The sequence below is a fragment of the Myxocyprinus asiaticus genome, chromosome 4 (assembly GCF_019703515.2).
Source record: "Myxocyprinus asiaticus isolate MX2 ecotype Aquarium Trade chromosome 4, UBuf_Myxa_2, whole genome shotgun sequence".
In the NCBI taxonomy this organism is placed as follows: Eukaryota; Metazoa; Chordata; class Actinopteri; order Cypriniformes; family Catostomidae; genus Myxocyprinus; species Myxocyprinus asiaticus.
This window is the reverse complement of record NC_059347.1, coordinates 8,046,124-8,068,686: the sequence shown is the minus strand read 5'-3', so window position 1 is coordinate 8,068,686 and position 22,563 is coordinate 8,046,124. Positions and strand designations below refer to the sequence as shown.

At 38.6% G+C, this 22,563-nt stretch overlaps 1 protein-coding gene across 1 annotated transcript in view; it reads left to right on the top strand.

The window, feature by feature from the left end:
- The first annotated feature begins 505 nt into the window (after positions 1-505).
- The window catches only part of LOC127437276 (voltage-gated potassium channel subunit beta-3), a 55,504-nt gene continuing 33,446 nt past the window's right edge, over positions 506-22,563 (top strand). The window contains exon 1 of the mRNA XM_051692111.1: positions 506-1,703. Within this exon, the coding sequence (XP_051548071.1) occupies positions 1,447-1,703 (257 nt within the window). The 5' untranslated portion in view covers positions 506-1,446. The remainder of the gene's footprint in view (positions 1,704-22,563) is intronic.

The window sequence follows — 22,563 nt, the reverse complement described above, 5'->3', positions numbered from 1 at the left end:
TAGATAGATAGCTTGTTTTACTGCTGGTGTGGCATTGCATGCTGCCTGTGTGCTGTTTTTCCTGGGATTTCTGCATCACCGCTTGTCTATAAAATATGTATATTGGAATATTTAAATTAGTCCAATAAAAAATAAAAAAATAAAAAAAAAAACAATCCCCATTAGGGTAGGATAGATTCCAACAGGAATCCTTAAAGAATATTGAATCCTCAATCCTAATATTTTCTAGATCTCATTTTCTATATGCCAATAGGCCTGTATATGTTTATGTGCTTTTAAACCCAGTAATACAAATGTTTCCCAATGCACACAAAACACAAGCAATCGCGAGATTATTCCGCAGTGGTCCAGCTCAATTCACACATTAATCACAATAGAAATCCGAGAGAGCGCGAGCAAACGGGAGAGCGAGCGAAAGAGAGAGAGAGAGAGAGAGAGAGAGAGAGAGAGAGAGAGAGAGAGAGAGAGAGAGATGCTTTCATTGGGTTCTGTCATACAGAGCGGATTCATAATTCCCTCTACACATTCATCGATGGCATTTCTTCGTTAACGCTTTTACTATGCGATGCATCGGCAATACTACAGTAGCACAATAGTACGACCTGACGATGGAATATGGGCACTGCAGAGCTGTTAAACTCTTTTTTGATCGCGCGCGGTGATCACCAATGGCAATAATCACGCGTCAGAGCAACAACGCGACGTTTGCTGCCTTGTGGAGAACGCGTGAGAGCGCGCTGTGTGTCAGATAGTGACCATCCCTAGATAGTGTGTGTGTGTATATATATATATATATGTGTTTGCATGTGTGGTTTTGTGTCAATACGCCTTTATACTTACAGAAATGGCGAGGCGCGGGTGAACACAAGTGTGCGCGTCTGCGCGCGTCTCTGCAGTCGCGTTCGCGGTCTGCTCCGGGCATCAGTGTCATTAGGTGAAGCGGTACCGGCTGTTGCGCATCCTGTCTGTGGAAATCCAGTGTGGATGGGAGGTTCCGCGTAGTGAGGAGGTCCACCCGCCTTGCAAAGAGAGAGACCACCCGGATTCTGCAGAGGAATGCCTCAACACGGAGGAAAGCATCTTCAAGTAGCGTCGATACGGGTATTGGAGAAGTGCAGCGGGCGACTGCATAGGCTGACTTTGCACGCAACAGATTTGGGCCTGGATCGCGGCCAGTCGTGACTTTTGCCTGGCGACACAAACACGCGCCCTACCGCGTCAAACTTGCTTTTGGACGCGTGCCTTACGCGCAACAGCTGCAAGTTGTGCCAGCAGATGCAAGACCTGACTTGAGTGTCTGTCAGTCTGGCTGGCTGTCTATCTAGCTAGCTATCTGACTCCTTCAGCATCTTCATTGTTACTTGAGAAACAACGCAAACATCAAAAGAGGCTCAATCTGATAAACTCCAACACACAGTGGCAGGAGGTGTGTAAGCACTGGTCAGGATGCAGGTCTCATTTGCATGTACGGAGCACAACTTGAAGAGCCGCAGCGAGGACCGCCTGTGTGGTCTACGAACTGCCCCTCCACCAGGGGGCAGCAGCAGTGGAGGAGGTGGGGGAGGAGGAGAAAGAGGGAGCGGACAGGGAGGAAATGGCAACCATGCACCTCAGAGCTCTGTCAAGGTGGGGTCCCGCCCCCTACCTCATGGCCACGCCCACATGAAGGAGGCTATTGGACGTCACAGTAACATGAAATACAGGTAAGGAGAAGGAAGGGCATGGCTAGACAGATGGAGCAGTGTGGGCATATGTGTGTGGGTGAATCTCACAAAAACATGTCTAGAGCTGTGGCCCAAATGACGCGCTATGCGCTATGCACTATGCACTATGCACTTACATTATACACTATGCACTCAGCCATGTAGTATATGCATTTTCAAAGTGTTGTATTGTCCCAAATGGAACACTAACATTTAACAACTGACAGAAGTGACGTTTCAAACGTATGCGATGTGTTGCCGCTAGCTTTAGTGTATTAGCCATCCACAGTTCAACACTTGTATCTCAAACAACAAGCATTTTCACACGGCGTGAGGTGACGGTAAAGCATTCAACTGATTTTTGTTGCAGTTTCTCTAGTTGCTACATTCTCTATTATTTACAATTGTTTTGTCAGACCAGCAAAACAGCCAGGTAACTCCCTCCCATCCGCTACATACGGCAAGCCGCGTGCGCTGATGACATGAAGTTTCCACGCTTCGTTTCGACAGCTGAAGAAGTGCATCATCTGGGTACTCATAGTGCACTTATTTTTGTTGCATTTTCATTGTTGAAGGTGCACTCAGTAATCTTTTCCATATTAAAAAAGTTTTACTCCTGAAGAAATGATTGGTAATTTTGAAACATATATATAAAATCATGAGCACTCACATGAGATGAGGACTGATAGTCATATCAGTAACCTTATAAAAGCTGTTTTATTCTACATGGGGCAGGGGCACTCTCATGGGGGCTGCCATTTTAAAATCGCATGACCAGCTGAAAACTGCTCGCTTAATCTCAGTAACCATCTTGTTATTGGACACTTTCACTCTTGGATTTAATTAATCATGGCTGAATGTGAAAGTGAATTTCTACAACTGCATCTGTAACTGAAAACTATTGATTTTGAATGATGCTGCATCCACACCACTAGGTGTCACTGTAAGTCCAAGATGACACAAACAAAATGTTACTGAGTGCCTCTTTAACATACTACTTGCATGTGTAGAATAGTGCAGAAGTGTGCGATTTGGGTTGCACCTAAGGTTACATTTTCAAAGAAATTCTATTTTGCATACAAAAAAGTGAAGACTTCGAAGCCATTAAATGTGCTGTAAGTGATTTTAGTGTTCCGATGCTTTCACGTGACTGAGCCGTTGAATTAGCCACCCTCTCATTCCAAAACCTGCCCTCCAAAGATAATTTAGTGACCAAAACTGAGCGAAAGAGCAGCATTGTTTGTTCCTGTGGCTGTCAAATTCAGTGGCACAATAGCGCCCTCAACTGACAAACATTATGAATCATAGCCTCAATGATCTGCTTCAAACACAACACTATGAGAACGAGAAAAATGATTGACAGGTGAAAATCTTCAATGTCTGCGGTCCGCGAACACATTTTTGTTTGCCGTTTACAAAGTCTACAGTTGTCACAGAGACCGGTGAGTTATCTCAGGACACTTATTTCTTTAATATATTTAAGGGAGTAGGAAAAATTGTTGCATACTTTTCCATGAAAAAAATCACTTACAGCTAGGGTTGCAGCAGTATACCGGTTTCACGGTATACCACGGTATGAAAATTGATGATTATCATACCATGTACATTTGCTTATCTATGGTATTGAGAAAAAAAATGCAACCTGACAGAGAATCTCACCTGCGCGTGCGCATCTCCTTTCCTCCTGTCTGCCTGTCAGACTCGTCAACTTGCTCCCCCCCACACACATGCAGTGGAGAAAATGTCAGAGAGAAGTGAGGCGAGGGGGTCTGACATAAGTGAGTGTGTGTGTGAGTTAAAGCAGGGGTTCTCAACTGGTGGGTTGCAGGTCTATTCGGACTGGGTCGCGGACAGCAGGGAAAGAGAACCATGCCATGGTTCTCCCATTGAAGATATTTCGTCGGCCGCCCAAGTGATAGCCTGTTTAGGACTGCCAAGGCAGATTTAATGATAATCTCGCAATCAGCTAAATGCTTCTCATCTGCACTTTCGCACGAGTTTAACGGAACCAGCTCGCGATTATGACATACTCCGCTCTCTGGCGCACGCGTGCAACAATATTCCCTCGATATTAAAGCTCACACAGCTGATGTTATTTTTCATTTAGTAGTTAATTTATCATGCTATGCTAACATGTAAACTAACATGCTTTAGTTATATAACATGTTATAGTTACATGCTATTTTTTTTATCATGTTTATAATTCGGTTTATTATTATAATTCTGTTAGATTTCTTATTTATTCTATTTATTTTTTTTATTTTCAAAAGGGAGACTTTTTTTTACACATACTTAAATAAAAAAATGGTTTCAAGTTTCAATTATAATAAAGTGTTTGCTCAACCAAAAAAAAATAAATAAATAAATAAAAAAAAATTCTGTTTTCACTCCTTTAAGGTTCATTGTAACTGATAATAATAATTGTGTAATACTGTATACCGTGATACCGTGAAACTGTGATATTTTCTGAGATGGATATTGTACCATGGAAATCTCATACTGTTGCAAACCTGCTTACAGCATCTTTAAAGGAATAGTTCATCCAAAAAAGAAAATTGTAGGTTTTTTTTTTTTTACTAACCCTCAAGTCATTCCAAGCCCATATGAATTTATTTATCATATATAATAATATAAAATATATTTTAATATATATATATTTAAAAAAAACCCCGAAGCAATCGCTGATTTCCATACAGTGTATAGTTCTCACTTTAAAGCTTAAAAAAGCACTCAAACTTGTCAGAAAAGCAGTTCATGTGACTCATGCATCATAATCCAAATCTTCTGAAGGCATATGATCACTTTGTAAGATGAACAGACTAAATTTTAAGTCGTTATTAATTCTCAAACCAAATCAGATCTCATGCATATAGATCCCAATTCAAATACAATGGCGACATGTCAATAACATTAAACCTAATCGGTTCTTGTGCGTTTCATGACCAAACTTAATGACGTCATGACACAAAAACCAACAAGGTTTTTTATTCCTTTTGATTACGAGGTGAAATATGACTCGGGCTGATCATGTTCTTAACAAATTTCATGAGATTCATCTGTATGTGTAATGCCACCTGTTGGGAAACCTTGTCTGGAACTGGGTTATTCCATGCTGAATGATGTTTTATGAATTTAAAGATTCATGAAGGCCCTCTGACAGCCACTTTAATACTGTGTGTGTGTGTGTGTGTGTGTGTGTGTGCACTCACTCGAATGCTTGTGTTATGTGGTGAGTTGAATGAGTATCAAACGGGATGTCAAAGGGGCAGGATAAAACGAGAACTGAAGAGAGGGAAGATAACGTAGTCACCTCCATTGAGAATACTGCTTTTGCTTGTGTTTTTGGCTTTGATTGCTTCATTGGTGGTTAAATTAGTATGTGTAATAAATTATATACAGTATGATAAACTCTCATTCTGTAACAGTGTTGTTAGCTATCACCCAAGACACACAACCTTTAAAAAGTGATCATACTCGCATTATTATTTGACAGTATTCTCTCCTTTTGCCTAAAGGTATGTTATATTTTTTTAAATGTTAAAATACTAAAATATTGGTCAGTGTTATAAACCATTTGTAGGCTGACTTTCTGAAGTTTAAACAATGTGACTCTGTGGCAGTTTTTGCATTTATTTGTCTGTTTGAGCATTCCGAAATGTCAACTTCTGGCTCAGCCGATGGCGTTGGTTTGGTTGAACAATGGAGGACGGGGGCGGGGTGGTAGGAGTGTTTAGGAAGCCTGTCTGGAAACAATAATTATTTTTGTACTTGCATTAATTCGCTAGTGGTGCAGCAATTACACACTGCACTTTTATATGTGTGTGTTACCTGTATGTCAGGTTTATTCTGCAGACTGAGGTTACGCAACACACACAAGTGCTCACATATTTCACAGTTAGATAATCCCTGTTGTCTATTGGTCTTTAAAGGTCATATTCCCTGTCAGAGAGATGCTATTCTTAGAACATGGAGTTTTCAGATTTATCCTTTAAAACACTGGTGCAAATGCGTGTGGACGTGCGTTTATTTACGTTAGACTAGTCTCAGTCTCAGATGGCAGATCCACTGACTGTAAATGGACCGACTGATGCGTATTGCAAAACTATAAAACCATGCACAATATATCAGTGACTGTATTTGTATTTGTCATAATTAGCATTTTTTATTATCAGTCTAATTAGGATGATATTAGAAGCAGATAATTTCAGGGCTTATTACACGGCGCTCTGGAATACTTGATTCTGATTGGCCAATGACGCCACTGAGCAGTCTGGTATCTATAAGTACCAACCGCATATACAGGGATTCAGACTTATCAGACTGCTCATCCGCATGTCGGATCACTGTGCGATCTCTACAAGTAAGGTAATAAAATAATGTCCATTTATTTACTCATTTGGCAAGAAGTCTTGTAATAAGCTGGAAATAAGTAGTCAGACGGCCATTATTTACAAAATAAGCCTAAACACCAACAGAACTCTGAGGCAAACTGGAGGTGGATTTCAGCTGTTCAGCCATTTATTTCTTCTCTCATAATTACATAATTTCAACACAAATTAATATTTTATATGCATGCGTTTATTTGGTTAGTAGCTGTGTAATAAGTGGTATAATTGACTTAATAACCCCTTCAGGGTGATACAAGACCTGATAACCCTGACACTTTTTATTCTGCGATAACAACCGGCTGACTGTACATTACTATATTTTTGTCCAATTCAAACAGTAGACCCTTTTCCAAAGTCAGGTTTAAAAAGTACTAAACAGTTTTCCATCTATTCTTCTGTACATTATATTGTTCTGATGCAGTGGCATAGCCACGGGTGTGTCAGGGTGTCCAACTGCCACCCAAAATGTAAGCTTGCACACCTAAATGAAATAGCAGGTTTTTTTATGCTTTACTGTTTGCATCATGTCAGACATGGTATTATCCTTTTATTTACTGTATATTGGCTTAATAATTAACATAACAACAGTATCAACCAAACATCCCTGTACTCTATAAACACAAAGAATGTTCAAAAAAGGTTTTAAGTTGTGCATTCTTCTGGGTTGGGGGGTCAGAGTAAAAAAAAAAAAGAAAAAAAAATATTTTTTAAAAAATGTTTGCAGTGTCACAATGCAACATTGTCCATTATCTGTCCCAGTTTTCATAAATAATACAAACCAGATTTGTTTTTTTGTTTTTTTGAGAAAGATCAATATTAAAACATTTTTTTTTTTTTTTTACCAGAAATTCTCCTCCCTGCTCAGTCTCCATCTTTCATATTCTTCTTGTGTTTTTGGTGATTCACATTCTTCATGCATATTGCCCCCTACTGGACAGGGAGAAGAATTTCTGTGTATCTCAGCCCCGGTGACTATTTAAATTCTAAAAAAATTATCTATTATTGAGCCTAACATCTTACTCTTGTCTTACAACTTTTTAAAATATCAAAATTATTCTTTGATTCCCATAGTGATTCATAGGGAGTCGTGTGTGTGTCTGATGTAATCATTCAATTCAAACGGAGCAGACGGTGTAAGGGGACCCCCCAACAGCTTGGACTCAATTCGAACACTGCTTAGCATGTGATTTCACTTGCAAGTTACAGACTATGGACACTTCCCCAGCATCACACTCACAGATACATGTTTAGTGGACATCGACTGTGACCTGTGTTGAAAAATGAGATGGATTGTATTTACAGTGTATTATTATTGGAGTCATCTCTATTGAGCAGCTGTGAAACAACTGCAAAAATAATGCAGGACTGCCGTGTTTTATATACGGCATAAAAAACTTGAACTTTTAAAAACGTGTCTCAAGACACCTGTGTTCTGCTCTATAGTGGCGCTGCACCAAGGTTGTTTTAGCGCAAGGATGCGTTTCATGTGAACAGTCCCTAAGCGGTGCGTTTTAGAATGCTGTCAGGGAAGGAGTTAAATTTCAAAAAGTGCATCTCAGAATCCCCGCATACCATTCCATTCTGTTTTAAAATGCATGCTGTATACTTGGAAGCACATTTAACTTAACCTGTCCTCAAGAGCTCACAATGTTAAACTGCCAAACAAAGTGTTTAAAAATGCAACAAATTCATCAATATAAATATCAAATGAAAGGTAGGGATCTGTAAGATATCAAACAATATATAAAGGGGGGCCCTGGGTAGCTCAGTGGTAAAATACACTGGCTACCACCCCTGGAGATTGCTAGCTCGCTAGCTCGAATCCCAGGGCGTGGTGAGTTGAGCGTGGTTGCCGCGGTGGATGGAGTGAAGCCTCCACACGCGCTGTGTCTCCATGGCAACGCGCTCAATAAGCCACGTGATAAGATGCGTGGGTTGGCAGTAGATGCGGAGGCAACTGGGATTCATCCCCTGCCACCCGGACTGAGGCGAATCACTACACGACCACGAGGACTTAAAAGCACACTGGGAATTGGGCATTCCAAATTTGGAGAAAAAGGTAAAAAAAAAACAAAAAAAAAAACAATATATATAGTACATTTGAAATGATATTTTCCATAAAAAACTGTTTATCATAGTTGTGTCCTCACTTTGCGTCAACTTTGCGTTTTTTATAATCCTGAATAAATCAGACAGTGGTCAGCTATAACAGCTAAATGGTCAAGCAAAATGGCATAGGACAATGTGTGTCTTTATTATTTAGGCTAAAGATCACCATATGTTTCCATGCACTCACCCTAATAGAAAGGGCACACACCCACACACCCAACTGTAATTTTCCTAATGTAAGGCATGTATACACACACATAAAAGCATACTTGCTGTGTAATACCATTAATGGTGTTCAGAATAACAACAGCTATAATGCCAATGATAATTATGCTAATGACTCTTAATTGTTATGATTAAATAGCTACCATTTCATTTGCATGCATAAGGAGATGGAGGCCATTAAGAAAGATATGCATCTGATGGTATATCATCTGTGAATATTGCAGTTGTACTTTTCATAGACAGAGGTTACATAGCTACGTCCTTGTTAATCTGCTTTAATATGCGCTCTGTGGATATTTGCCAAAAATTATTCACACACCATATGTTACATCAGTTTTACATAAGTTTCTGCTGGGTTTTACATGTTCAGGTGTCATTCATGTGTTGCTGCTTTTGCTGTAGTCAGGTGTGTAGGTTTAATACTGACCCCTCCTCCACTGGTGTCAGTATTAAATGGGCAGTTAATTAAAAAAAAAAAAAAATACTGTCATCATGTACTCTCCCTTTATATTGTTCCAAATCCATATTATTATTTTTTTCTTCTATAGAAAACAAAAGGAGATGTTTTGCAGAATGTCCAAACTGCTCTTTTCTATACGACGAAAGTGGAGAGTGATTGGATGTCTCTGTCACTTTCCAAAAAAGACATTTGCGTTTTCATCTCACATTTGCTTTTTATGACACTATCAGTTAGTTTTAGGTTTAAGGTTTTACTTTTCTCAGCGCTGGTCAGGATGGACCAATCACAGTTGTTTATTATTACTGAATGGATAAGTAGTTTAAGAAATGATCAACCCGATCTCATGAAAAGTCATGCATAATTTACGAGTTGGCTATTTTGTATTGTTTCACACGAAGTTGTTTGCATAAACTCAAACGTCTTCATCACGTGCAAATTCCCGGATGTCTAATGCGGAAGTAAGCGCGAGTTCCACGCACGAGGCGTTAAGGACATACTTATTAATATTATGCCCTTACCCAAACCCCTTAACCCAAACTTAACCAATCAGTAGAGTGTGTAAACATGATAGGAAGCTGTTGTGTGTGACAGAAGCAAGTAATTGTTGCGTATTAGATGGAAACGATAACCACCGACATCATTGGCTGTAGTGAAATTCGTAGGAACTGAAACGAGTGCAGTTGCACGATATCATACGAATTAGCCAGATTTAGAATAGTTGTACGAATCCTGACAATTTCGCTGTGAGAGTGTGTTTGGAAATGATTGCATAGATACTGCTGTGGTGGGATTCCATCCAGTGGTACGAATCATTACAATTATCATTTTTAGTTTAAAATTACTATCCAGTTTAAAAATGTTTCCAATTATAAAAATCTTGAGATTTAAATGCGGATAAATGGAGGATTTGGTTTGTTTGGTTTGTGGATTTTGGTTGGGTTGAACCGTCAAGCGCCCCTTGGAAGAAGAAGTTTTGTGTCTCAAAGGAAACAGTTTCATAAAGAAGTCATAAATGTTTGGAAACGAAATTTTGGGTGAACTATTTCTATTATACTGTCATTATGTAGAAGTTTGGAGGATGACTCATGTAATGATTTTAATCTTGATTTTGCAATCTAAAGTATGAAAAACTGAAGACCTCTGCAGAGAATTAATTCTGTAAAGGCATGGACTGACCTTCAGCGTTTGTCTTTGAAATGAATGTCTAGGAGCAAAAAAAAAAAAAAAACATAAAAATATGAATTATTTTTGAGATTTTTATAATTGACTTTTTTAAAAGATTAAATTGTAATCAGTCAAAAGTTATTGTACTTAATAACCAAGGAGATGTCGGTAAAGAGCTTGCTTGAGATGAAATATGAGAAATGTGATCTGTGAAATGAAAAACTAGAAAAATCAAGGTAAATAGCACTTGTGAACAATTTTTATTTTTATTTTGCATCATGTCCAGTCAAACTGTTTTTTTGTTTGTTTTTTTGTTGTTGTTTGTTTGTTTGTTTGTTTTAATAGATAGATAGATAAAAAAGACAGCCTTAAATTAGCCTGTGCAAAAAAAAAAAAAAAAAAAAATGCATGTGTCATTTTATTCTAAAAATGCTTAAAATGTCATTTCCACCACCGGATGCCATCAAACACAATATATCATTTGAGATTGGGTGAAAATTATATTTTTTGGTTCTGGAAAAATGCTGACTTAGATGATGTCAGAATTCTTTTGTGTAAATGATAACAGAATGTTCAGTTTTTGGTCAGCTATCACTTTAAGTAAACTAGTAAGAGTTGAAAAGTGTGTTTCTAAGGCAATTTAAGGCAGTTTCTTAAGGTCCAAAGGGCGAAACGTGTAATTCTTTCTCAGCTATCCAACATCATAATGCACAGGCAGTGACCCAGCGCTGGTCTTGCTGCCAGCCAGTAAGAAATCAATTGTGTCAGTGACATTATGTCCCGTTCCCAGTCAAACTGCTTAACTAAGATTAACATGTCACCACTGATTAAGCCTGCCACACTTATCAATGTCACCGTATGCACACAAATATTTAGCAAACATACTGTATCTAAATTCTCAGGGTGTTGACAAAAAATGAAACTACACACGAGGAGAGAATCACTTCATGTGGTCTCATTTGAGAAGCACATTTAAAGGTGAAGTGTATCTTTTTTGGACACTACAATATTTACATTACAGTATCCAGTTTAATGAGCAGAGACACTGGTACAGCCATTTGTACATTGATTTCTCTGAAGAGTAAAAGCACTGTGGCTTTGTGGTGCTTTAAAAAGATTGCTCTGTTCGCTTAAACGCTTTTGGCTCAACCAAGAACATGAGTTAGGAGCAGGGCAGCCTATCAGCATAACCCTGGTCCACTCTGCACCTTATTCTGGCCTAAAACTGCCCACTAAGGTGGTTTTCATACTGGGTAGTGGGCATGTTTGCTTCTATCCGATTCCGAGTGTGATTGTTCCCGACGCCCCCCGCTACGTTGTTCTGGTTTCAGACTCTTTCAGATACTGTGGAACCACGGTGCTTTTCAGTCATCAACTTGCGTCACCACAAATTATGCACAATGCGGGTCGCTACATTTATGTGTTTTTTTTATTAATTTGGTGTCAACGACTCTTGCACTGCATACAGCCAAAATGTGACCAAATTTGAGGAAAAATAATAAAATATAAATAGTACAATTAATATTTTCTAGTTAAAAGGTCCCCTGTCTAATTAACAGCATTAGCTGGGAGATAATTTATTTTATATGTAAGCAAAAGGGACATTATAACTGAAAAAACCCATATGAATTGATATTGAATCGAATCGGAATCGAATCGAGAGCTTGTGAATCGGAATTGAATTGAATCGGGAAATCTGTATAAATACCCAGCCCTATTGAAAAGTTTTACTCCAAAATAAATTAATTGTAATTTTGAAACATATATATAAAATCATGAGCACTCACATGAGATGAAGACTTTAGTCATATCAGTAACCTTATAAAAACTCTTTAAATCTACATTGAGAGGGTCCCCTCATGGGGGCTGCCATGTTGAGATCACATGACCAGATGAATTCTAATGGCTTAATCTCAGTAACCACCCCGTTATTGGACACTTTCACTCATTGATTAAATTAAGCATGGCTGACTGTGAATTGTGAATTTTTACAATGGCATCTGTAACTGCAAACTGCTGTGTTTGAATGATGCTGAATCCACACCACTAGGTGTCACTGTCAAGTCCACAATGACACAAACAAAAAAGTTACTTAGTGCACCTTTAAGGGTTTATAAGAAGTAAATGACTAAGCCATTTACAAATGCATTTTAAATCACTGATATGAAGTTACAACAACATGAATAAAAAAGACAAATAGTGAGCATTTTAACTAACATGTTATAAATGCTTAATAAACATGCTTATTCACATTGAAATTAATAAGACACTTAAAATGCCCTAATTCATGATTTATGTCGCAATGCAGCAAAAATAGATTATTATAGTGAGATTAAAGGGAGGGATTATGTTATTTTGCTAAAGACTGCTTTGTGTTTAGATGAATTACTTAAATGTCTTGACTCACTTGTGTTGTCACTTTTCTTGTCACATTGCATGGTGCTACTCTGAGTGGTGTCCCAATTTAACAAGTCCTAGTTACCTAAAGTCCTCTGCAAAAACACTTGTCAGATTTGTACATGTAATTAAATTAAATTACATTTTAATATACTCATAATCTGATTAAAGATGTTTTGTTTATTTTCACAAATTGCTTAGCCTTTTGTACTCTGCTTTAAAACTGTACATGAATGCGCTTTTGCAAAAACATTTGAGACTTTTTTTTGTGTCATTAATTCACAAATATAACTGGTCTGGGCTGCGTTTCCCAAAAGCATCGTAAGCCTAAGAAGATCATAGAAACCAATGGTCTCTTCGATCAACTGAAGCTTGCGATGCTTTTGGGAAATGCAGCCCTGATCTGTTACCACACATGAATACCATTTCGGAACTGGTTGTTATGGTTCATGGCTTAGAAAACTTTTATGACACCTTTTATGAAATCCCTATGGATGAAAAAATTATGGGAAAAATACCGGAATCAGGACAGCTGAAAAAGAGGGCGGGCACTGTTGCGCTCTTTTGACTAAAGTCAGCCTCCACATAACTGTATGTTAAATGTTAAGTTAAAATTACACAGGTTTTCAAGTTAAGGTTTGTCTGAAAAGGTGAAAGAACTAAGTAAATTTGGAGTTGTTGTTTTGTGTGTGTGTGTGTGTGTGTGTGTGTGTGGGTCGGTATGTGTGTCTGTATAGATTTAGAATTGGTTTTTAGATTCATTTTGATGTATGCTAGGTTTGTTGTGTTGTATTCTCAGTTGTTATAGTGGTTAAAAGCTCTTGGGTGCTAACAGTCATGTTAATGCACACATATCTGCATATTACAAAAAACTAAAAATAATAATAATTTCAACTTATTCTCTCAGGCTTATGGTGACTCAAGTTTAACAGCATCAAATGTTTACTGTATTATATGTCATTAAGCATCTTCCTCTCGAATGCATAAATATTCTTTCTTTATATCTGTTGTGGCTTTCAGGCACTGTAAAAACACAGAAAGCCTCCAGTGAGTGTCAGCACCACAGTTGCTCTGCCATAACTGATGTATCATTGCTCTTTAATGAGGAGTAGCACTGCAACTATTAACTGGGTTAGCCAAGTGAAAAGCTGCATTATACTGTCAACTGAGGTGAAATTTATGTTGCTATTAGATGCCTGGATCAAATTCGCGAATGGAGAGAAATTCTGTTGAATGGACCCCACATGCCCCAAAAAGAAAATTCTATCTAATGTACTCCTGCTCATGCCATTCCAAACACTTACTATTTAATTTCTTCTGTGGAACACACAAGGAGATGTTTAGCAGAATGTCCTGGCTGCTCTTTTCCATTCAGTGAATGGGGACTGGGGCAGTGGAGCTTAAAAGACAAAAATAAAAGTAATCCATACAACTTGTGTGCTTTATTCCATGTCTTCTGAAGCCATAAAATAGCTTTGTGTGATAAACAGATCTGAAATTGTAGTCATTATTCACTGAAAATTTTGTCAATGAGATTTGAGAGCTACGGCAATCATCACACAAAGGTGTTGGATGGCTTTCATACCTCATGCATGACATGAGTACTTTTAAGGTGCTTTAATTATGCTTTTTGTCCTTTATGGAGTTTGCCAGTCCCTGGTCACCATGCAGTTTCATTGCATGGAAAAGAGTGGCCAGGTCATTCTGCAAAATACCTACTTTTGTATTCCACAAAAGAAAGAAAGTCATACAGGTTTAGAACATCCTGAGAGTAAATTATGACAGAATATTCATTATTGAGTGACCTATCCCATTAAAATTTCATTATAGGATGTGGAATTATCGGACTTGTCAAACGAAAAGTTTTTGTTTTTCCGGTCAACAAATTAAAAATAACGTCTTTATTTCTTCCTTGTTCATTGTTGATGCATGCAAGCCATACACTCAGCTCCAGTGTTGGGTATTATCTGATTATATAGTAATTATTTACTATAATCTAATTACTTAAGCCAAAAGTAGTGTTACACATTGCATTTTAAATGCTAGTAATCAAATTACTGAGAATTATTGAAATTACAGTTACTGGGCCTGGGTAGCTCAGCGAGTATTGATGCTGTCTACCACCCCTGGAGTCACGCGTTCGAATCCAGGGCATGCTGAGTGACTCCAGCCAGGTCTCCTAAGCAACCAAATTGGCCCGGTTGCTAGGGAGGGTAGAGTCACATGGGGTAACCTCGTCGTGGTCGCCGTTAATGGTTTTCGCTCTCAATGAGGCGCGTTGAAAGTTGTGTGTGGATCGTGGAGAGTAGCATGAGTCTCCACATGCTGTGAGTCTCCGCGGCGTCATGCACAAAGAGCCACGTGATAAGATGCGTGGATTGACTGTCTCAGAAGCGGAGGCAACTGAGACCTGTCCTCCGCCACCCGTATTGAGGTACAGACGTGTATATATATATATATATATATATATGCATTTATATATATATATATATATGCATTTATATACGTATATATATGTATATATATATATATATGCATTTTTATATATATATATATATATATATATATATATATATATATATATAGATATATGTATATATATATATATATATATATATATATATATATATATATATATATATATAGATAGATAGATAGATAGATAGATAGATAGATAGATAAATATATATATACATACACACACAATGGCGACCAAAAGTTTGTAATAATGTACAGATTTTGGTGTTTCGGAAGGAAAATGGTACTTGAATTCACCAAATTGGCTTTCAACTGATCACAAAGTATAGTTAGGACATTACTGGTGTGAAAAACAGCACCATCATTATTTGAAAAGTCATATTTGATCAAATCTAGACAGGCCCCATTTCCAGCAGCCATCACTCCAACACCTTATCTTTGAGTAATCATGCTAAATTGCTAATGTGGTACTAGAAAATCACTTGCCAATATATAAAAAAGAGTTGAAAGCTATTTGGTTTGTTAAATGAAACTTAACATTGTCTTTGTGTTTGTTTTTGAGTTACCACAGTGTGCAATAGACTGGCATGTCTTAAGGTCAATATTAGGTCAAAAATGGCAAAATTGTTTTGAGGAATGAAGGCTATACAATGCTTGAAATTGCCAAAAAAACTGCAGATTTCTTACAAAGTTGTACACTACAGTCTTCAAAGACAAAGGACAACTGGCTCTAACAAGGACAGAAAGAGATGTGGAAGGCCCAGATGTACAACTAAACAACAGGATAAGTACATCATAGTCTCTAGTTTGAGAAATAGATGCCTCACATGTCCTCAGCTGGCAGCTTCATTGAATTCTACCCACTCAACACCAGTTTCATGTACAACAGTAAAGAGAAGACTCAGGGGTACAGGCCTTATGAGAAGAACTGCAAAGAAAAAGCCACTTTTGAAACAGAAAAACAAAAAGAAAAGGTTAGATTGGGCAAAGAAACACAGACATTGGACAACAGATAATTGTAAAAGAGTGTTATGGATCTTAACCCCATTGAGCTTTTGTGGGATCAGCTAGTGCGTGAGAAGTGCCCGACAAGACAGCCACGTCTATGACAAGTGCTACAGGAAGCATGGGGTGAAATGTTACCTGAGTATCTGGACAAACTGACAGCTAGAATGCCAAGGATCTGCAAAGATGTCATTGCTGCACGTGGCGGATTTTTTGATGAGAACTCTTTGAAGTATTTTTTTTATTTTTTTTATTAACATTTTTATTGATTCCATTCATAAAAAACCAATAGACACAACATAAAATACGGAATCAGATATATAAATTAAACCCTTCCCACCGAACATCCCCCACACCCGACACAAACACGCATTACAGTGGTCTCTTACAATTATAGCAAAAATAAAAAAAATAAAAATACTTTCAAAAAGCAAGAGTGCACATACACATCAAACTAAAACTTAAAAATCAAAAATCCATCTCCACTGCCCCTCCCCAAGAACCCTCCAAAAAATCAAAATATCCACCCCACTTCCTATTAAACAAATCCCACTTTCCTAACCTTCTGAAGATTGCCTCCTCAAATGCCGCAACCTTGCTCATCTCCCCGCACCACTCCCGAAAGAGGGTACCCCAGCCGTCTTCCACCCCCTAGTATTATTCGCCTGGCCACCATAACTCCGGCCAGGACCCATCCTCTCAAGTGGCTATCCTCAAAATGTATGACTTCCCCATCACCCAAAATGCAGAGTCTGGGGCAAAATGAAAACCTTGTGTCCAACACATCACACATAAATTCCAAAATTCCTGTATTTTAACACATCCCCAAAAAACATGGGTTGTGTCCCCGTCTTCTGATTGGCATCGCCAGCAGGTGGGTGTGTCTTTAAGACCAAGTCTATACAGTCTAGAGGGGGTCCAATATAATCGATTCAAAATCTTAAATTGCATCAGACACACCCTCGAATCTCTAGATGTAGACTTGACGTTTTTTAGAATCTTAGCCCACACTCCCTCCTCCAATACCAAATTTAAATCTCTCTCCCATAATCTCTTGAGAGAAGTTGAAGCTCCATCCCCCAGACCCTGAATTAACAGGGAGTAATACACTGATGACCTTTTCCAAAAGCAGTAATCACCACTTCTAGAGTATCTGCCCTTTTAGGGGGGTGTATGCTACTCCCATAAATAGTACAAAGCAAGTGGCGCAGCTGTAAGTACCTGAAGAACTGAGATCTAGGAATCCTGAAATGTTGGACCAAATTTTCAAACGATCTCAATCCACCACTCTCATATAGGTCACCGAGTGTATTAACACCCCTCTCAATCCACTCTCAATCGACCAACAGAAAGGGGACTCACCAATACGCAACTTTGGGTTTAGCCATATGCTTGATGCAACATTTAAATAAATGTTTGAATTAAACACTCTGGACACTTTTGTCCATAGCACGTGCAGATGCGAGATAATGGGGTGCGACTTAACTTCTCCAATCAGTTTAATAGAAAGGCTTTGTAATAGTAAAATAGGGGCAATAACTTTCTGTTCAATTCCAAACCAGGGAGGGGCTCTCTCAGGTGGAAGTGACCAATGAACTAAATGTCTGAGACCGAATGCATAATAATAAAAAAAAATCTTGGGTAGGCCTAGCCCACCTTTGTCAATCGGCCTATGTAACTTGTTGCAATGTAAACTGGGACGCTTTCCATTCCAAATGAAGGACTTCGCTATACTATCAAATTGCTTAAAATAAGAGAGGGGGACATCTACAGGGAGAGACTGTAGTAGGTAGTTGAATTTTGGAATACAATTCATTTTAATAACATTAACCTTCCCAATCATCGATAAATGTATTGAAGCCCACCTGTCCACATCATTCGAAAACCTTTTTATTAAGGGGTCAAAATTAACTCTAACTAAATCAGACAAATTTGCTGGGAATAAAATTCCCAAATACTTAATTCCCTGTTTGGGCCACTGGAAGGCACCTGGCTGAAAAGCTGTTATTGGGCAGTACGCTGTCAAAGCCAAAGCTTCGGATTTTGACCAACTGACTTTGTATCCTGAGAACTTGGAAAAGGAATTAATAATTCTGTGGAGGCAAGGAATAGATCTAGTGGGGTCAGAGACGAATAATAAAATATCATCTGCGTAAAGCAAAAGCTTATGCGCCATACCTCCCGCAATCATCCCTGGAAAATCATCCTCCTTTCTTATCGAGGCTGCTAATGGTTCCAGGGCAAGACAGAACAATAAAGGGGAAAGAGGGCAACCCTGATGGGTGCCTCTATCCAGAGTAAAATAATCTGAAATTAGTCCATTTGTTTGTACCGCCGCTACTGGGTGTCTATAAAGTAACTTAATCCATCCAATAAACGTACTCCCGAACCCATATATTTCCAAAACCTTAAAAAGATAATTCCATTCTACCATATCAAATGCCTTTTCAGCGTCAAGTGAGATGGCAGCAACCGGAGATTGTTCATTCGCTACTGACCATATGATATTGATGAGACGCCTAATGTTATCAGAAGAGCTGCGGCCCCGAATAAACCCCACCTGATCTATATGTATAAGAGATGTCATAACTTTACTTAGCCAGAATTTTTGACAAAATTTTTACATCTAGCTGGATCAGGGAAATTGGACAGTAACTTTTGGATCTTTGTCCTTTTTAAGAATCAGACTGATCCGGGCTTGTGTTATGGTTGGCGGAAGCTTTCCATTCTTTAATGATTCAGTATAAATTTCTTGCAAAAGTGGAGCCAGTTCTGTAGCATAAGATTTGAAAAACTCAGCAGCAAAGCCGTCAGGCCCCGGAGCCTTGCCTGTAGGCAGGGCCCCAATAACCTCGCCAAGCTCCTCCAAAGTTATCTCAGAATCAAGAGAATTTTGTTGCTCAGTCGTCAGTTTAGGGAGATCTAATGGTTCCACAAAGTTTCTAATATCTTCATCAATAGACGAAGATGTGGAACTATAGAGATCAAGATATAATTCTTTAAAAGCATTGTTAATATCAATGGCCGAGGTAAATATTTCACCACCAGCAGATTTCACTGAGGGAATGGTAGTTTATATATCTAGCCAAAAGTTTTCCTGCTTTGTCCCCCAACTCAAAGTATGACTGTCTTGCCCTTAATAACCAAAACTCCACTTTCCGCGACAAAATAGTATTTTATTTGTATTTCAATCGAGTCAATTCTCTGAGGCCATCGGATGACAAACGGCTCTTCAGCTCTGCTTCGGCATTTTTAATATTTCCTTCCAACTCCACGATTTCTCGTGCTTTGAATTTTTTGGTGAATGAGGCATACTGTATGATACGACCCCTAAGAACCGCCTTAAGTGCCTCCCAAGCCACGCCCACAGTGGATACTGAGGACCAATTGGTCTTCATATAAACATTGATTTCAGTCTTTAACATTTGTTGGAATTCAGGATTTTGCAAAAGGGACACATTAAGGCGCCAACTATATAATTTCTTTTTCTCCGTATGTGGCACCACCTCTAAACTCACCAGGGCATGATCTGAGACTAAGATATTTCCAGTTGAGCAATCCACAACAGATGAAATAAGGGACTTGGATATATTTAAAAAAAAAAACTATTCTAGAATAAATCTTATGGACTGATGAAAAAAATGTATAGTCTCTTCCAGATGGTTTCAAAAGTCTCCAAATATCTGTAAGACCAAGATTTTTACACATCCTGTGAAGTGTCAGTGTTGCTCTAGGGGGCTTACACACTTTTGCTTCACTATGATCAATGACTGAATCCATCAAAAGATTAAAGTCTCCTCCCAATATTGTATCATGAGGGGTGCCAGCGGCTTGCAGCATCCCTTCAAGATCTATACAAAATCCCTGATCATCAGGGTTAGGCGCATAAATATTAGCCAAAATCAACCTTTGCCCCTGAATTTCAGCTAAAACAATAATGACTCTTCCTAATTTATCTTTAATCTGTTTGAGACATTTGAATTGTAGATGTTTATTTACCAATATAATGACTCCCTTGCTCTTACTTGAGCCAACACCAAAGAAAAATTGCCCACCCCATATCTTCCCAAATTTTTCCACTTCCTGCGGAGAAAGGTGTGTTTCTTGAAGAAACACTATATCATATTTCTTATGTTTAAGAAAAGAAATAACCTTCCTTCTTTTTATGGGGTGCCCCAACCCATTTACATTCCATGTGGAGAGAGACAGTACACTCATATTAACAACTGACATATTGATATAATAAAAAAAAATAAACTGTGTGTCAAAAACAAAATTATACAGACCACATTCCCCATTAGTGAAACAATCAAACCCTGAACTTCGCCCCGAACAAAACAAACAGAAAAAAGAAAAACGTGCGCATTAACCCCGTGCACGAGAGCGCCAACCAGCGTCAATCCCTCTAAACTTAAAAGGTCCATGAATGCCCACGAGCCCCCACGACAACTTTGCCATTGGATTGCACAATTTTGCCTCACAAATTTGTGAAGCAAAATTACATAACAGAAAATACTTTGTAAAATAACCCCCAGCCAAAAGGAAGAATGAACACAAAGAACATGTAGATTAATTCACAGAACTGATTTAAAGGTGTGATCCTCCACAAAACAAATTCCAGCTGATATAAAACTGTTCAGTTTCACGGATAGACAATGAATGTTCATTGAGCCAGCTCTTATGAGTTCAGCGGATGACGTAATCATTCCAGTGTCCCGTAAATGGAACAAGCTCCAGCCGCTAAGTGGAGCCAACACAAAAAGAAACAAAACCGACATCCCGGTTCCCCGAATGGTCAAGTCAATTCACTCGGAGGCCGCATAAAAGTATATACCATGACTTATTCAATCCGTCAACTTTATAAAAGACATCATTTGTGTGAGCATGTAGATCTTTTACGGTCATCCGTAGTGTCCACTCTCAAACTGGCTGGGAACTTCCATGCAAAAGTAATCTTCCGTCAATGCAAAAGCTTCTTTAAGAAAAGTGTTATTCACAAAACAAACTACAGCAGCTAGATGGAGCCAACGCAAAAAGAAACCAAAATGATGCCCAGCTTCCTCAAAAGCCAGAGTAAGTACAGCGAGTCGACCCACTCACATGAGAAACATCCAATGGTTTACTCACCCATTGATTCAATAAAAGACATTGCCTGATTGGGACATGTAAATACTTTGTGACCGTCCTTCGTTTCTATTCTCAGTTTGGCCAGGAACATCAGAGCAAAAGTGATCTTTCGCTGATGCAAGAGTTTCTTGCATTCCCTGAACCGATCGCGTTTCTCTCTTGTCGAACTCGCAAAGTCCGGGAACAAAAAATATTATGATTCCTCCAAGAAAGCTTACCTTTGCTCCTCGCATGGCGCAACACAAGATCTTTACCTCAGAAATTTGGCCAATATCGATCGGGGCCTATCTCCCTCAGCAGATCTCCGAGCAGGGACTCTGTGAGCTCGCTCGATTTCCAATTTGTGGCCTGTTATGTCGAGCAGACTCGGGAAGAGCTCGTCTAGGAATTTCACCATATCTCTGCCCTCCTCATGCTCAGGAATTCCAACAATTCTGACATTATTCCTGCGGCTTCTATTCTCAAGATCTTCAAGCTTTTCAAGAATACGTTCCAGATCAACTTTGGTCGCGGGCGGATTAGTGGATAATTCCCTCTCTGAAGACTCCAAATAATCGATTCATTTCTCAGCATCTGACACTCTTGTAACTAACTCAGATAATTTTATTTCCATCGCCATAATCGACGTATTACAGCGAGATCCTCCAAGTCAGCAAGAGCCTTCGTCATCATCACCGATATGTTGGACAACTGACGCTGGATCTCCTCTCCCGCGGCACCATCCAAATCGAGTCCCTGGTCTGTAGGCCTGTCGGTGCTTTCACCCTGAACACGTAAGTGTCTTTTAATGTCTCCAGAGCCCGATGATTTTGACTTCTTTGCCATGTTTTACCTCAAAGAGCAAATGTGTAACTGGGTGTATCGAATTTCACCAGATTATAACATGAGAATAATAAAAAAGTGCGCAGAGCTCGTCGCTCACACGTCTGCTTCTTGCATGGCGTCACGTGACCTCCCTCTTTGAAGTAGTTTAAGAAGTTTTTTTCAGAAAGAAAAAGAAGTTTAAGAAATTTTTCACATTATTAATGTCCTGACTATACATTGTGATCAGTTGAATGCCACTTTGGTGAATAAAAGTACCAATTACTTTCCATAAGAGCAAAATCTGTACATTATTCCAAACTTTTGGTCACCAGTGTGTGTGTGTATATATATATATATATATATATATATATATATGTATATAAATGTATTTTACATAATATCATTTTAGAAATATGTGTAACCCAGGTAATGTAAGTTTAAAGTATTTAACTTGATGAAAAATCAGTAACTGATTACAAGAATATAAAATCAACTACTTTTGACTAAACAGGAACCGGTAATTAGATTACAGTAATTTATGACTTTATAATCAGATTATATTCAACACTGTGGATGGTACAGTGGATTCACTCTCTCTCTCTCTTTCACCCTTACTCTTTTTCACTCTCTCAGCATGTGCAATAATTGCTATGCTAACTCATTATAAAGTACATTAATCAGAATGGGCTTTTTACGGCTTGCA